Source organism: Arvicola amphibius, chromosome 10 (genome assembly GCF_903992535.2).
Source record: "Arvicola amphibius chromosome 10, mArvAmp1.2, whole genome shotgun sequence".
In the NCBI taxonomy this organism is placed as follows: Eukaryota; Metazoa; Chordata; class Mammalia; order Rodentia; family Cricetidae; genus Arvicola; species Arvicola amphibius.
The window spans coordinates 49,154,961-49,170,696 of record NC_052056.1 but is presented as its reverse complement, the minus strand read 5'-3'; the positions used below and the strand labels follow the sequence as shown (position 1 = coordinate 49,170,696).

General features: G+C 43.4%; 1 protein-coding gene across 1 annotated transcript; it reads right to left on the bottom strand.

Moving 5' to 3' along the window:
- Nucleotides 1–1,909: 1,909 nt before the first annotated feature.
- Nucleotides 1,910–14,087, bottom strand: LOC119824250 (developmental pluripotency-associated protein 2). Its single transcript, XM_042055817.1, is given in 10 exon segments — nt 1,910–1,979; nt 2,788–2,983; nt 5,372–5,589; nt 5,591–5,664; nt 7,240–7,293; nt 7,386–7,537; nt 8,200–8,302; nt 11,658–11,722; nt 11,956–12,108; nt 13,949–14,087. Coding segments are annotated over 10 exon segments (1,224 nt in total).
- Between the last annotated feature and the right edge of the window lie 1,649 nt (nt 14,088–15,736).

The following is a 15,736-nucleotide window of genomic DNA, read 5'->3' as shown; positions in this document are numbered from 1 at the left end:
AGATATTAGCAACCTTGTTGGACACCATGAAATTCACCAGTATAATCACTGTCTTGATGAAACACACCATTGAAAAGACAAGTGATATTTCTAATGCAAAGTTAAATTACACTGAAAGGCGTGACAATCATGTCTCAAGTAGAGTTCACCATCTGTAACCATTGGGGAAATGGAAATTAGACTGAACTGAGATTCCAGCTCACAGCTGGAATGACTACCAGCCAGAAAAAAATGACAACAAATGCTAGCGATGGAGGAAGGGAAGCTTGTTATGCCTGGTTGCAAATGTAAATCTGTGCCCCTATGGAAAGCAGTATGGAGGTTTCCTCAAACTAAAACACAGAACTACCAGGACTCAGGTATCCCACTTCTGAAGTTATGCCTGAAGACACTTGTACATGCCTGCTTGCTGCTAATCACAATAGCTAGGCGATGGAAACAGCCTAGGTCCAACAAATACGGGAAACGAGGTACGCATACACAATGAGATGTTATGCCTATAAAGAAATGTGGCCTGCGAGACGGTCCTGTGAAACAAAGCACTTTCTGCCAAAAACTGACACTCTTCATTTGATCTCCAGCTCAGATGGAAGGAGGAGGTTGTCCCTTTTACCTTCACACACAATGTGCAAGCATCTCAGAGGTGGTGGCAAGGTCCAGATCACTAACACATTGCTGGGTACACTGTTCAGAAAGGGGTGTGTGTAGGCTGTCCCGAGCATTAAACGAGAGGTGTGTGACCCAAACTAAGTGTTGTTGCCCCAGGTTGCTTGCCTGTCTGAGGGGAGGAGGAGCGGTGTGGAGGGACAGCTCAGCAATTCTAAGAACACTTGCTGCTCTTCCAGAGGACCCATGTTTGGCTGCCTAGCCCACATTAAGCACCTCACCTCTCCAAATTCAGGGACTCCAACATTCTCTAGACTCCAAGGTACCCACACATACACGTAGACAAGCATATTATATACATACACACAAACAAAAAAGATAGGAGGAGTGAAAATGCTGTCTTAGTTTTGTGTAATGTTCCTGAGTGCGAGGGGATTGCCTCTAGAACTGCCCCACACTCTTGCACTGAGAACTCAAGTCTTCTAAGAACAAAACGGGAAAGTATTTGTATACACCAACCATTCTTCAGTATTCGTCCCCCATGCCTTTTTTGTTACTGAGACAGGACTTCATGTAACTCTGGCTGACCTGGAAATCAGAGATCTACCTGCCTCTGTCATATGCTAGACATGTACCATAATCTCACTATTATGTGTAGTGCTTAGGACAATGTAACATTGTCTAAGCAGACAGTGAGCTGGATGTTCAGGGAATAAGAAAATATCTGCACACCTTTAATTCAGATTAGAACCCAGTATTTAAGGCCTTACAGATAGATGGCCAGCGGTGGTAGTTCAGAACAGAGTAGCAGGCTTTAAATTACCCTGTTTCTTTTATTTATTTGTTTGTTTGTCTATTTATTTATTATGTATACAATATTCTGTCTGTGAGTATGCCTGCAGGGCAGAAGAGGGCACCAGACCCCATTACAGATGGTTGTGAGCCACCATGTGGTTGCTGGGAATTGAACTCAGGACCTTTGGAAAAGCAGGAAATGCTCTTAACCTCTGAGCCATCTCTCCAGCCCCAATTACCTTTTTCTTATAACAACGAGTCCACCCATTTATCATTTTAAACACTCCTTGGTTTCTGGACCTTCTCTAAGGAACTGCTTTGCTTTCCTGTTCTCTACAGTTCAGTTAGGCACTTTCTGAAAATTGAGACTGAGTTGCTTGAAGACAAGGATTTTAATCTTTCCACCCCAGTTGTTCTCTGGACCCCATGAATAAAATAGCATTGCACAAGTCCAATACAGGGATGGTTAGATATCCAGTTATAAGACTCACAAAACCTTGGCATCAGTCTAAGGTGGCAGTTTGTGTTTCTTTTCAGTGCGTTTGTCCCTTTCGAAATTCCTCATTATCTTCCTATTGCTGCAAGAGAAAAGTTAGAGGGTTGTAAAGAAAGTTGCCAGGGGCAGAATCCAAGACTTCCCTTAATAAAGATAAAGGATAGATGTGGTGGCCCAGCATGAGGGGGGAGGCAGGCGGATAAATTGCCACTGAATTTGAAGTCAGCCTGCAACCTTGTCTCATATTAAAAACCAAACGAACAAATAAGGAATCCATTTCACTTAGGGAGCCCCTGAGATGGTTTTCCTGAATCCTGGGGTGAGTGAAGGCTGCTCTGCTCACCAGCTCTAAGGGTTCACAGAGGTTTTGAAATAAATGGAACTAAAATCAAAAACAGTATTTGTAAGGCCAATGTATTACTTTTTTTGGGTCTTTGAAGCCAATCAGGACAATATGGTAGCCTTGCTAAGCCTTGAGTTTTCCTGAGCTACCCCAAACACACCTTTACTCATTTCTATTTCAGCTTGGATTTTCTCACTGATTTTTGTAGTTCCAAGAAATAGACATGTAGTAGGAACTAATGTTCATTTTATTTTTAATGCCAGAACTCATACAGCCTAGTCAGGGCTCTATACCCCTACCTCTGGTTTTATGTTGTGCTGCCGATTGAACCCACAGCCTTATTTATGCTAAGCACACACTGTTCACCAAGCTACATTCCTAACCTCTTAAAAGGAGCTAACATCCACTATCCCTATTTTCATCTGATCTATATGGCAAATTAAGAAAGCAGGATGTTTGATCTCAGCTTTCTATTCGATTATTCAGAGCTCATCTAACCGACTTGCTTTCTCTGTTTCCCATACCGAGAGAGGTGCTTAGGGATTACCTGTGGCCACATTCAGGACAGAGCAAATTGTCTTCCACGCCTGGGGATGGGAAAACACAGGCTGGTAAAATAAAGAGAGGTATCATTCTTTGGGGGCTGTCTGGAACCCAGGTCTGACCAGCGTGCATCTGCAGACAAACCCAGCCTTCCTTATCTGCAGGAAGTTGTCTGCCGTGTACGACACACCACCTGTATCCTGGGAAGGAGAAAAAAACAAGATCAAGACAGCGCTCCATGCCCTCTCCCCTAAAGTTACTCCTGAATTTGTTCTCATGGTCTGCTAATCATCAAACGTATTTCTGATAGCTTATAAACTGTAAAACCTCTTACATAACATGCTATTTAAGCACTCGCGCGCGCACACACACACACACAAACACAAAACAAATTGAGTGAGATGCATAAAAACCAGTAGAGATGACAGTTCTAACGACAAATTGTGTTTCAAAGGAATCTTAGTTACTTTGCAGAATGCTTGCTTTTTGCTAAAGATTTTTCTAAATGATTCATGTAATACTTTAATTAATAAAGTATTCCACTTTCCTTTCTTTCCCATACTAGAGATTAAATCCAGGACCTCATGTATATTAAAGATTTCTACCACTGAACTAAGCAACTCAAACCCTTGCTTTTCCTACAAGGAAGGTAGCAATTGTTACCAAATGCCTTTTCCCCCAATGACTAAACACCACCACCCAGCTCTAACATGGGCATCTGATCTAAGAAGCCATGACTGGGCCGGGAGGTGGTGGCACACGCCTTTAATCTCATCACTCAGATCTCTGTGAGTTCGAAGCCAGCCTGGTCTACAAGGGCAAGCTCCAAAACTACAGACAAACCCTGTGTCAAAAAAAAAAAAAAAAAGCCTCAATGCATACATACATAATACATACTTGGAATAAATGCAACCAAGAAAGTAGAAGACTATGTTAAAAAAAAAAAAAGTCTGAAAGAAATTGAAGATCCTAAAATGAGACCCCCCACACACACCATGGCTTTAAGTTTGGAAAAATTGTAAAAATTACCTACAAACCTGGCCTGTGTTAGGTGCACACTTTTAATCCCAGGACTTGGGAAGCAGAGGCAGATGGGTCTCTGTGAGTTCGAGGCCAGCCTGGACTACAGAGTGAGTTCCAGCACAGAATCCAAAGCCACAGAAAAACCCTGTCTCAAAAAAATAAAAAACCAACCCACCCCCAAAGTTTTACCAAAAGCAAAGTAGAAATTCAATATATTTCCCATATTTCCAATGTTCTTCACAGAAACAGGAAAAAATTCTAAAAATTCTATGGGAGCACAAAGGGAACCTGGAGACCCAATGCAATCCTTAGCAGTCAGAGCAACAAATAATGCAGAAGCATCTGGATTAAGATAAACTACGATGCCACAAATACACATTGGGAAAAAAAGACTCTTTGCTGAATGGTTCCTGAAAAATCAGACAGCAAAAAAAAAAAAAAAAAAAAAAAAAAAAAAAAAAAAAAAAAAAAAAAAGCACCTAAAATGGATGGAAGACCCGACTCTTAGAAAAAAGATTTTAACATAGGGAAGAACTTTCTGAATAAGACATTTCTTTATAACAAAGGAAACAAAGACTGAAAAGACAGCCTATAAAACAGGATAAAAATCTTTGCTAGCTATACATTAGTATGTATGTATGCTAGCATACATGTATACATCTACAAAATTAATTTAATCACTATTAACCACACACCTTGCTTTAAGTCTCCCTATGTCGTTTCCATTTGCCTGGAACTCACTAAAGACTGCCTTCAAATTCAAGGCCAGCCTGCCTCTTCCTCCCATGTGCTGGGATTACAGGTACATGCCATGAAGTCAAGCATTATGTGGTGATAGGGATTTAATTCGGGGCTTCAAACACATCAGGCACTCAACTTAAGGTATTCTCAATCCCTATGAATGCCTTCAACATTGGAATTCCCATATTTAGCAGTAACACTGTGTCACTAGTCCAAATAAGATCTTGCTATTCATTAAGAGGCAAAGATAAAGTGAGTCAAATTTGTAATCCACAGTAGTGGTTCTCAACCTGTGGATCATGACCACTTTGGTAAAGCTCCAAAAAATTTGATAAAAGTAGCAGCTTTGTAGTTATGAAGTAGCAATGAAAATCTTATGAAGCCGGGAGTTGGTGGCAACATACCTTTAATCCCAGCACTAGGGAGGCAGACGGATCTCTGTGGGTTTCAAGGACAGCCTGGTCTACAAGACCTAGATCTTGGACAGTCTCCAAAGCTAGAGAAACCCTGTCTCGTAACCCTCCCTCCCAAATTAATCTTATGTTTGGGGTCACAACATGAAGAAATACAAGGGTCATAGGGTTAGGAGGTTGAGAACCTCTGACCTAATTTTGCTTCATTTTTAAGATGTAGTCTTTGATTACCAGGCTTGTCTTGAGCCCTGCAAGTAAAGGATGACTTTGAACACTGACCCAGTCTTCACCTTCCATCCCACCTGACAGTCTTCAGACTTTACAGTCCCCTGACACCTTTACTGTCCTTCTGTCTCACTCCGATGTTAACCAAGCACCCCCATAGTGCTCACACCTTGCTGTTGGTCTTACCGGTGACTGGGGGCAGAAATGCTTTGGCTTTAGAGGGAAGAGGCTGGCGATTCACAGCCCTAGGCTGAGAAGTTCGCATGGCAATTCTTCCCCAGGCTGCAAAAACGGACTCCCTTTCTGAAGTCAGAACTTCTACTATGCCGGACTCCATTTCTGAAGTCAGAACTTCTACGCTGGACTCGCCCTCCTCTCTCTTCCTCTTCACACCTCGAGGTCTGGGTTCTTCGATGACTGTTTTGGGTTTTTTTTGGAGCAGGCTTCAGTCTGGCCTCACGAGGTGTTTGGGGAATATGCTGAAAATAAAATTCAACAGTGTTCAAAACTGCTCTTGTAAGAAGAACTTGTTATGCTCATTTCACCAGAATTTCTCACTGGCTTGAGCAAGCACAATTTAAAAAAAAAAATATTTATACAACATTCTGCCTCCATGTATGCCCATGTGCCAGAAGAGGGTACCAGATCTCATTACAGATGCTTGTGAGCCACCATGTGGTTGCTGGGAATTGAAATGGCGACCTCTGGAGGAGCAGCCAGTGCTCTTAACCACTGAGCCACCTCTCCAGCCCGAGCAAGCACGATTTTAAAAACACTACTCTCTATAGTGTTGGTTCAACAGGGAGAAAATGTTGGCAGTTAGAAGAAATCCAGTGGGAGAATGGCTTAGTGAGGAAGATGCTGGTCTGGAGGAATGACCGACTGTAATAAACTATCATTCCCCCACAAATGCCTACAACCACAGCTTCCAGGGGATTTGACAAAACTGACGGCGCTCGCTGGCCCTCAGAATAGCTGAGAAAACTTAAGCACCAGGTCCAGGGAGAGACACTGTCTGCCTCAAGAGTAGGAACACAGAAAGGACACCAGATGCACAGGCTCTTGGATCAGTGGTGGTAAAAACAAAGAGAGCTGATCCAGGCTGGACTACCTGGTAAAATAGCAAGGCCCAGGCTCGTGGTTGTGGGATTTGTTGAACGTGGTTTGGTTTTTTGTTAGCTCCTTTATTTAAAACATTAAGTAATAGTCCTGGAACTAGCTCTAGATAAGGCTGACCTTGGAACCTCAAAGATCCGCCTGCCTCTTCCCCCACCGTGCTGGGATTAAAGGTGTGTACCACCACACCCAGGTGATTAGTTTGTTCAGTCTAACTCCAAAGTCCCAGGCTGACCTTGAACTTGTCACCCTCCCTGCCTCAATCAGAATTTTCTTCCTGCCCATCTAGTTCTTTTGGTTTTGAGCAACGCTGTCCTATTGGCCAAGAACTTACTATGTGGCCAATAAACAGACCCTCCTGGCCCCACTCCCCAGTTCTGGGATCCTAGTTGTGTGGTGCCCAACTGTAGTACCCAGTTTCAAATACAAAGCTATAATAAGACGGGAAGTTGCTGTGTAGTGGGCATAGTGTTTGGGTGCAACCGAAACAATCCTACATGACTACATTCAAACCAATAAATCATGGAACCTAGAGCTGCAAGGCCTGTAATCCCCACATTAGTGCCTGCAATCCGGGCACTTGGGAAGTTACAAGCAGAAGAATTCAGAGCTCAATGATCTCTTTTGCTACACAGGGGGCAATGACACTTGGAGACCTTATTCTAGATGTGGCACACATCCTTAATTCAGCACTCAGAAGGCAGAGGCAGTGGGCCTGCGTTCCAGGCTGCCCATCATACAGTGAGACCTCAGGGGAAAAAACCCTCACATAATCAAATAAAGAGTTAAGAAGAAAAAAAGGAGGTTGAGTCCAAACTACACATTTGGTCCCTCAAATGTCAGTAACCCTGCCTTAGAGGAAGGTTACATAGAGCAATTATAGCGAGGCCATGGGAGGGGGAGCCCGCCTCCACTCCGTCACCATACCCGTTACTCACGCATTTTTGATGGGAATATGAACACTTCTGGAGTCTCATGTAGACTTCCACTTTCTAAGGAAATCAAGAGAAAATAGTTAAAGCCTGACTGAACTCCACATACTTAGAGTCCACACAGCAAAGAATCCCACAGGGAGGACGCTAACCTTGCCGTCCGTACTCAAATCGTGACAGCGGCACCATTCCCGAAGTGTGTTCCGGGACACTTCGTTAATAGGCGGCAGGATGGCTGGCAGGGGCGGGTGGGGCTTTCGATTGGACACCGAGGGGTTGGTATAAGAAGCTGGCGTCAGTGAAACTTAGAAAACAGAGACAAAGAACTGTTTAGTACCAGGTGGTTGTTGACAATCTAGTTTGCACACTTGTTAAAACAGGAGACCCAGGACAGCCACCCACACTCATTCTAAGTTCTATGCTTTCTTTTAAGATTGTCTTAGTATGTTTATGTATGTGCCAGTGTGCATTCTAGACACCAGAACTATTTGTTTCTTTTTGTTTGTTTCTTCTATTTTCTGTGTAACCTAGGCTTTCCTGGAACTCTTTGTAGAACAGGCTGGCCTCAAACTCAGATCTAGCTGCCTGCCTCTGTCTTACATGGGCTGAGATTAAAGGTCTGTACCACAACACCCTGCATCTATTTCCTATCTTAAGGCAGCAAGCGACCAAGAGAGGTACAGTTTTCTCATGGGGAAGTACAGTGAGGCTTAATGGACTGTGTGGTGTAAGAAGCCTGCCTGGTTTAGGGGTGCAGGTCTTTAAGCCTTTAATCCCAACACCAGTGAAGTAAATGAGGAATTTTTCTGAGTTTGAGGTCTACATAAAAGGCTCCAGGTCAGGCAAGGCAGAACACAGAAAAACTAAGGCCAACAAAAACTATCTACTTTCTTAGCTTTCCAGAGTTTACTGAGAAATCCATTTCACACCTACAGTTTTTCCCAGGCCTCTGAAATTTGACATTACCTGCTGGCTTGAGCTCTGTGGCTGAAGATTCTGTTGGGACTTCTAAGGTGAGATCCTCCGTGACTGGGACCAGTGTTAGAATTATTTCTTCTTCAAGTTCTTTCTTAAAGTACAAGTGCAAAGAGAAGCAGTGAACAATTTTGTTAACTTTCAAGGCAAGCTTAATGAATTCATTATTTACCATCTGTGCTCTTGTGTTGGGCAGGCAAGATGCCCGGAACTTGAACGAGAGTGGTCTTTGCAAGAGGACTGTCTACAGATGATAGGTAATCTCAGTCATCCGGGTTTGCAAGTGATGTGCCAAGGCTCAGAAAAGAAATGAGTTGCTGGGTGGTGGTAGTGCAAACCAAAAACATTTAGAATCCCAGCACTTGGGAGGCAGAGACGGGCAGATCTCTGTTAGTCTGAGGTCAGCCTGGCCTACAGAGTAGAGTTCCAGGACAGCCAGGGCTGTTACAGAAGTACTGTCTTGAAAGGCAAAACAAAACAAAAAGCAAAAAACAAAGCAAAACAACAACAAAAAAAAACCAAAATACAAAAAAAAAAAAAAATCAAAGATTTTAAGAAATGAATTAAGACTATGGAGCAGTGACAGCTCCTTGAGGAAGTTTCTGAACATTCTACAGATTTGTGCCATACCCCTCCCCTTCTATTGAAACCTCTTTACCCCCCCCCTTATTTCCAAACTTGAATTATTGATTTTTTTACATTTGTGTAACACCTTATCAAAATACTCCAGACACAGGTTTACTTTCCTTATCTAAAAAACAAAGAAAAAACCAAACAAACAAACAAACAAACAAACAAAAAAACCCAACAGTGCCAGGCAGTGGTGTAGCACACCTTTAGTCCCAGCACTTGGAAGGCAGAAACAGGCAGATCTCTAAATTTGAGACCAGCCTCGTCTACAGAGTTCCATGACAGCCTGGGCTACACATAGAAACGTCGTCTTGAAAAGCAAAAAGCAACAACAAAAAATTGGTATTACACCATTCTGTAACACCATTCCGTGAACTGACTTGGCCAGTTTTCTCCTAGCTTGGTACAGTGGTCCTTAGCTGGCCCTGGATCACTCATGCCTAGATGGGAAACCCACATGGCACTAGGGGTACTGGGGAACTGGTTACTTCTCATCAGAGAAAAAAAAAAATGTTTAAGTTATCAAAAACTTCCACTTAATCTTAGTTCACCTTTCTGGGAAAATTTTGTCTTAGGTACGGTACTCCTTGTCTGAGACAAAGGTACAGGTTACTATTTCATCTGAGAAACAGTTTCCTTTTACTCCCAGGGAATACATACTGTTGAGCATGTGCAAAAAAAAAAAAAAAAAAAAAAAAAAAAATAACAAGCAGGATTCCAAGATGGAGGCTTTGAACTCGAATTGATTCCTCCCAAATCGGAAGCAAGAGGGAGACCTAGAAAGACCGTGAAAAGAAACACCGGAAAATAAATTCTTCTAGAAAGAAAGTTACCTGGTCATAAGTGTCCTGGCTGGCGACTGACATTTTCGGCAGGCTTCAGAGAAGACAAAAAGCAGTAAAGACAAGGATGTCGGGAGCTCACTGCTGCTAACCTGAGCGTTCATTTATGGGTAAATGCCTCCTCCTACTTCCTGTCACCCAAATGAGCTCTTTCCCCTCCTCCTCCCTCCACCCTTTCCTCTCTGGCAGTGACTTTAGCAGGTCCATTGCTCTCAGTAGACAACTGACGGCGCAGAGCTGAATTCTTACGTAAATCAAAAACCTATATCCCTCCCCCCACTCCTTAAGACTTTGAGGTCTGCCTGAACTACAAAACTAGACCTTCCCTAAGGGTGGTGCATGCTAGTTATTCCAGCCCTGGAGAGACTGAGCCAGCAAAATGCTCTGCTTCACTCAGCCTGGACTACGGAGTGAAACCCTTGAGGAAAAAACAAAGAGAGAGAGGAAGAAGGGAGGAAGGAAGGGAGGGAGGGAGGGAGGGAGGGAGGCAGGGAGGGAGGGAGGGAAGGAAGGAAAAAGAAGAAAGAAAACAAAAAAAGTCTCCTCCTAAAATGAATTCTTAATTTATTGAGGAACTGTCACTAACCTAGACTATGAAGTCACACCTATCTCGTGACTCTCTGGTGGAGGTAAGTCCCAGGAATCTCTATTTCTGTCATCCCTTCAGGTGCTTCTACATTCTAATAACACTGCCCAAAATGAAGCTTTGCCAGAAATGGTTTTGGAGATAGGCCCAGATCCCTTCCTTGTGAAACAGAAACTGAACGACATCCAGAGGGCTGGGGAAAGGCAAGGTCTCCTTCTTCCCACGTGGGTGCCATAGTGCTGCTTTGGGTGGTTAAGTAAGGTGACCTAGTGGTCTGAGGTGGGTGGCATTGGGACAAAAAATTTGCTGCTGTCCTTATTTTCTCAGTCTTTTGGCTTTACCTTCACAAGCACAGGCAGGAGTCACCAGGCCCTAGTCACATTGGATAGTTCTCTTTTTCTCTAAATTTTTTTTCATTTCTTTCTTTTTTCTGGGCAGGGGGGGGGGGGGTGTTTCGAGACAGGGTTTCTCTGTGGAGCCTGTTGTCCTAGAAGCAGGCTAGCCTTGAACTCATGGAGAGCTCTCTGTCTCTGCCTCCCTAGTGCTGGGATTAAAGGTGTGTACCACTACCGCGCAGTTTCTTCATTAAGAAATAAGGCGGGCCTAGTGAACTGAAGGTGTGGTCAGTGGTTAAGAGCGTGGGCTGATCTTGCAGAGGATCCAGGGTAGATGGCCAGTATCCTTGCAGGGGGTCCCAGCTGTCCATAACTCCAGTTTCAGGGTATCTGAGACCGGAAAGCCAAAGATACTTAGGGGTTGGTGCACATGCAAACATGTAGAAAAAAAAAATGCCCATACATTCACAATGAAGTTTAAGTTAGAATCTAAAAGACAAACTACCTTTTCACGAAACCTGAGTGTGGTGGCACGTGCCTTTAAGCTCAGCACTCAGGAAACAGAGGTAAGCAAGAGTTCTATAATAGAGTCCCAGGTCAGTCAAGAATATAAAATGGGGATACTGTCTGAAACAAACAAAATTATTTAGACAGGCTTAGCACATTAAAGCTCCATGGCTTCCCTTCTAGGGCACCATATCAGCACACACAGGACGAGATGTGCAACCAGCCAAGAATGGGGAAAGATGAAATGCCTGGGCTCATGTGACTGCGCAGTGAAAATGCAAACAAGACCTAAACATTCTTTCTTCTCTGGGCCTGGCTGTGGTGGCACACATCTTTAATCCCAGTACTGGGAAACAGAGACAAGTGAATCTCTGTGAGTTCGAGGCCAGCTTGGTCTACAAAGTGAATTCCAAGACAGTCAGTACACAGAGAAATCCTGTTTCAAAAAAAATAATAATAAAAAAAAAATCAGTCAAATGTGATGGCTCACACCTGTAGCCCTAGCACTCCAGAGGCAGAGACAGGTGGATCTCTAAGTTTGAGACTTGCCTGTCCTACTCCAATGAGCTCTGGGCTAGCTAAGGCTACCCTGCTGGCTATACCTGAGACTCCGTCTGAAAAGTAAAACAATACTAACAAAAAATAATTTTTTAATTATTAAATTTTTACAGTCATATTTATTTATATTTATTTTCTTTTAGGTTTTTTCCCCCTCTATCTAAAACACTTATTTTTGGAGACAAGCCCATGTAGCCCAGGCTGCTCTGCTTGCTAGGTAGACGGATTTACCCTGAGATTCTGACCATCTAGCCTCCACTTCTAAGAGTTATGATTTAGAAGCGTGTACCATTGAACCTGACTGAGGGACTGGAGAGATGACTCAGTGGTGAAGAGCCCTCATCTGGAGCACCGGTGGTCAATTCTCTCCACCCACATGGTTGTTGACTACTGTCTAATGTCCAGTCCTGTCCCAGGGAATCCAACACACTCTTTTGGCCTCCTGCAACACTGGGATGCACATGGTACACAGACGCACATGCAGACAAAATACTCATATCAGTATGGTAACTAAACTTAAAAATTTGTTTCAGTCAGGATCCAAAGAAGGTCTATGTAATGTGTTAAGTTGATGTGTATCGTAGATCTTTCTTTAACCTCTACATTTTCTCTTTGTCTTTTATTTTCCCTCACAATTGTTGTGGATTTTTCTTTCTTCCTTTTTTTCTTGTTTGTTTGAGACAGAGTTTCTCTGTGTAGCTTTGAAACCTGTCCTTGAACTCACTCTGTAGACCAGGCTACCCTTCAACTCACAGAGATCCACCTGCATCTGCCTCCCAAGCACTGGGATTTAGGCGTGTACCACCAGTTTGTGGATGTTATTTTAAAAATTCTAAAAGGTCCAAAGCCACAGAGAAACTGTCTCGAAAAAAAAAAATTCTAAAAGGGCCTGCCAACTTGAAGGAAGTAGCTTAAGTTTGGCATTAAGGACTTTTAGGTTGAATCTGGCATTGTAGCTCACTGGGTATTTGCCCAGCATACTTCGATCCCCAGAACCTTGTAAACAGGTGTGTTTACTCGGGGCTGTAGCAGCAGAAGTCGGCTATCTCAGGGCTTCGGAGGTCCAAGTATGAAGTTCAAAGTCATCCTCACCTCAGCTACAAATCCAAGTTCTGCATCAGCTTGAGCTAAATATACTACATTAAAGCCTGTCTCAAAACAACTTAGCCTAGGCTAGGGACATAGCTTAGTGGTAGAGAAAGGAGCCACCACCATTTCTAATGTATTCAACAGGTATTAAGTTCTTCAAATTCTCTTATAATGATCAGTTGTTGGTTGTTTTGTTTTGTTGTTTTGGTTTGGTTTGGTTTTTTGAGACAGAGTTTCTCTGTGTAACAGCCCCAGCAGCTGTTTTATAGACCTCGTGTAAGACTTTAAGACAATTCTGGCTGGGCGGTGGTGGCACACGCCTTTAATCCCAGCACTCGGAAGGCAGAGGCAGGCAGATCTCTACGAGTTCAAGGTCAGCCTGGTCTACAAGAGCTAGTTCCAGGACAAGCTCCAAAAGCTACAGAAAAACCCTGTCTTGAAAAAAAAAAAAAAGAAAAAAAAAAAAGACAATTCTGACAACTCTGAACCCTCTCAGCCTCTGTGCCATAGTGCTTCCCCTCCTCCCCTGGGAGCCAAGGACCTAACAACTATATATGCACGTACTCAGTTCCTGAACAATTACCCATATACGTATGTTTTGATTCAGTCCCCTGGGGAACGGGGTCAAAATGACCTCTTACCACATCTGATCTGGCAATAGCTCTCCAGCCAATTATTGGTAATAGCCCTTTTGAATAAGCCAATCTCAACCCCCCTTGCTTCTATGGCCTTCTCCTTTAAAAGTAACCTGTACCAGCTAGTCAGGGTCTCTCGGCTTCCCGAATGCTGAGGGACCCTGTCATGACAGAATTAATAAAATCCTCACGCTTTTGCATTGGCTGTGGTGTGAGAGGTGGTCTCTGGGGGTGACTCCTCCTCCGTGTTTGGACGCTAGAGTCCAACATTGGCAGACCTTGAACTCACAGAGATCCACCTGCCTCTGCCTCCTGAGTGCTGGGCTTAAAGGTGTGCACTACTACGGCCCAGAGTCATTTTTATTTTGTAGAGACAAGGTCTCAGGGAGCATGGGCTGACTCAAAACTTACTATGTAGCAGAGGCAGAGGGTGAACCTCAACTTCTGCCTCTATCTCTCCTGTGCTGGGCTCACAGGCAGAGCCACATCTAGTTTGTGCAGTGCAAGGCATCAGCCCCAGGGTCTCTGGCATGTTAGGCAGGTACTCTCAGCACTAACCTTCTTTCTTCTTTCCCTTGACTTGATGTTCAGCTGCATTTGCATCCCCCTGACTGCTTGTCTGCTTTACCCACAAGGATCCCAGCCTCAAGTTCAGGGCCCTCTGACTGCCATCCAATCTTCCTGGTAGCTTTACCATCCTGGCTTCTAGTAATTAAGTGCCATAACCTGGCTGTATGTTAAGGCCCAGCACTGAAATTCTCAGTCTCTGTGCTTTACCCCTCCTTCGTACATTCCTGATAGGCTTTCTCAGTACTTCATGCTTTGAGGTTGTGCAAAGAACATGGCTTTGCAGATGTGACCTTGAAGAACATCTCTTAGTGTTTTTTTTTTTTTTTTTTTTTTTTTTTTTTAATTTTATTGCCGTAAAGAGACACCATGACCATGGAAACTCGTGGAAAGAAAATATTGAATTGAGGTGGTGGTTTACAGGGTTAAAGGGTCATTCAGGCCATGACCATCATGGTAGGGACAAGTAGGCAGACAGGGTTCTAGTTACACCTTGACCAGAAGGCATCTGGACTTCACAGTGGGAGAAGCTTGAGGAGAGTCCTCAAAGCCCGCCCCCAAGAGTGACACACTTCCTTTAAGCCCACACCTACTTCCACAAGGCCAGACCTCCTAATAGTGCCACTCCCTTTGGGGGCATTTTCTTTCAAATCACCACAATCTCCATCCCTCCAGACCTACTTTCTTCAACCTCATTATCCCTTCACTTCATCTCTCCTTTGTCTTTGGAACTTGCCATTTTCTATGTGAATCAGCACTGGTTGGTGCTTTCTCTGCCTAATAATCTATCAGATTTGCCTCTTTTCTGTCTCCTTGGTTTCTTATTTGGATGCTGTATTTTGAGAAAGTATGCCCGATGGAATGAATTCTTTTTTTTTTTTTTTTTTTTTTTTTTTTTTTTTTTTTTTTTGGTTTTTCGAGAAAGGGTTTCCCTGTAGTTTCTAGAGCCTGTCCCAGGCTGGTTTCGAACTCAGAGATCCACCTGCCTCTGTCTCCCAAGTGCTGGGATTAAAGGCGTGCACCACCACCGCCTGGCTTGGAATGAATTCTTATTGGTTCCTAACTGTATTTATAGATCAGTTGCTGTCCTGCCCAATTGGTCATTATTCTCCTAGCTTTTGCCAGTTCACGCCAGCTAAAGTCTGCAGGTCGTTTGGAGTATATCCTCTTTCCTATTTTGCTGACCCGGAACTTTTTCAGTTAGTTATACATGGATTTAGTTCTAAGATATTGATTGACCTCATCCTGGAAGAGAACTTAGAAGTGTGTGTGTGCCCACACGACCTCAAGCGAGCTTGCTGGCTTGAAGTGTACGGTAAACCAGAGCATCAGTAAGTCATTTAAGCTGGCTTTGAATGCTCTATAACCAGGCAAGTCCTAATCTGTGATTCTTCCCAACCTCCTGAGTGGTTGAAATAATAGGCCTGGGCCATGAGGCCCAGCTGAAAATTACTTTTTTTTTCCTTTCGGAATTATTTTGTTTCTGCTATCTAGTCCGTTAATGATTACTGTCACACCTCCACCCCCATTTCCTAGTATCAAGGTCAACTTCTGTCCACAGAGGGCACACTGTACACATGTGGTACACAGACATGCATGTAATACATACAAAGTTAAAATAAAATCTCAAAACTGTTTTATTTTTTAGTGTATTTTTTATTATTTTGACTTATTTTCTTTTTAAATTTAAAATTTATTATGTATACAATATTCTGTCTGCATGTATGCCTGCCTGCCAGAAGAGGGCACCAGATCTCATAGATGTTTGTGAGTCACCAT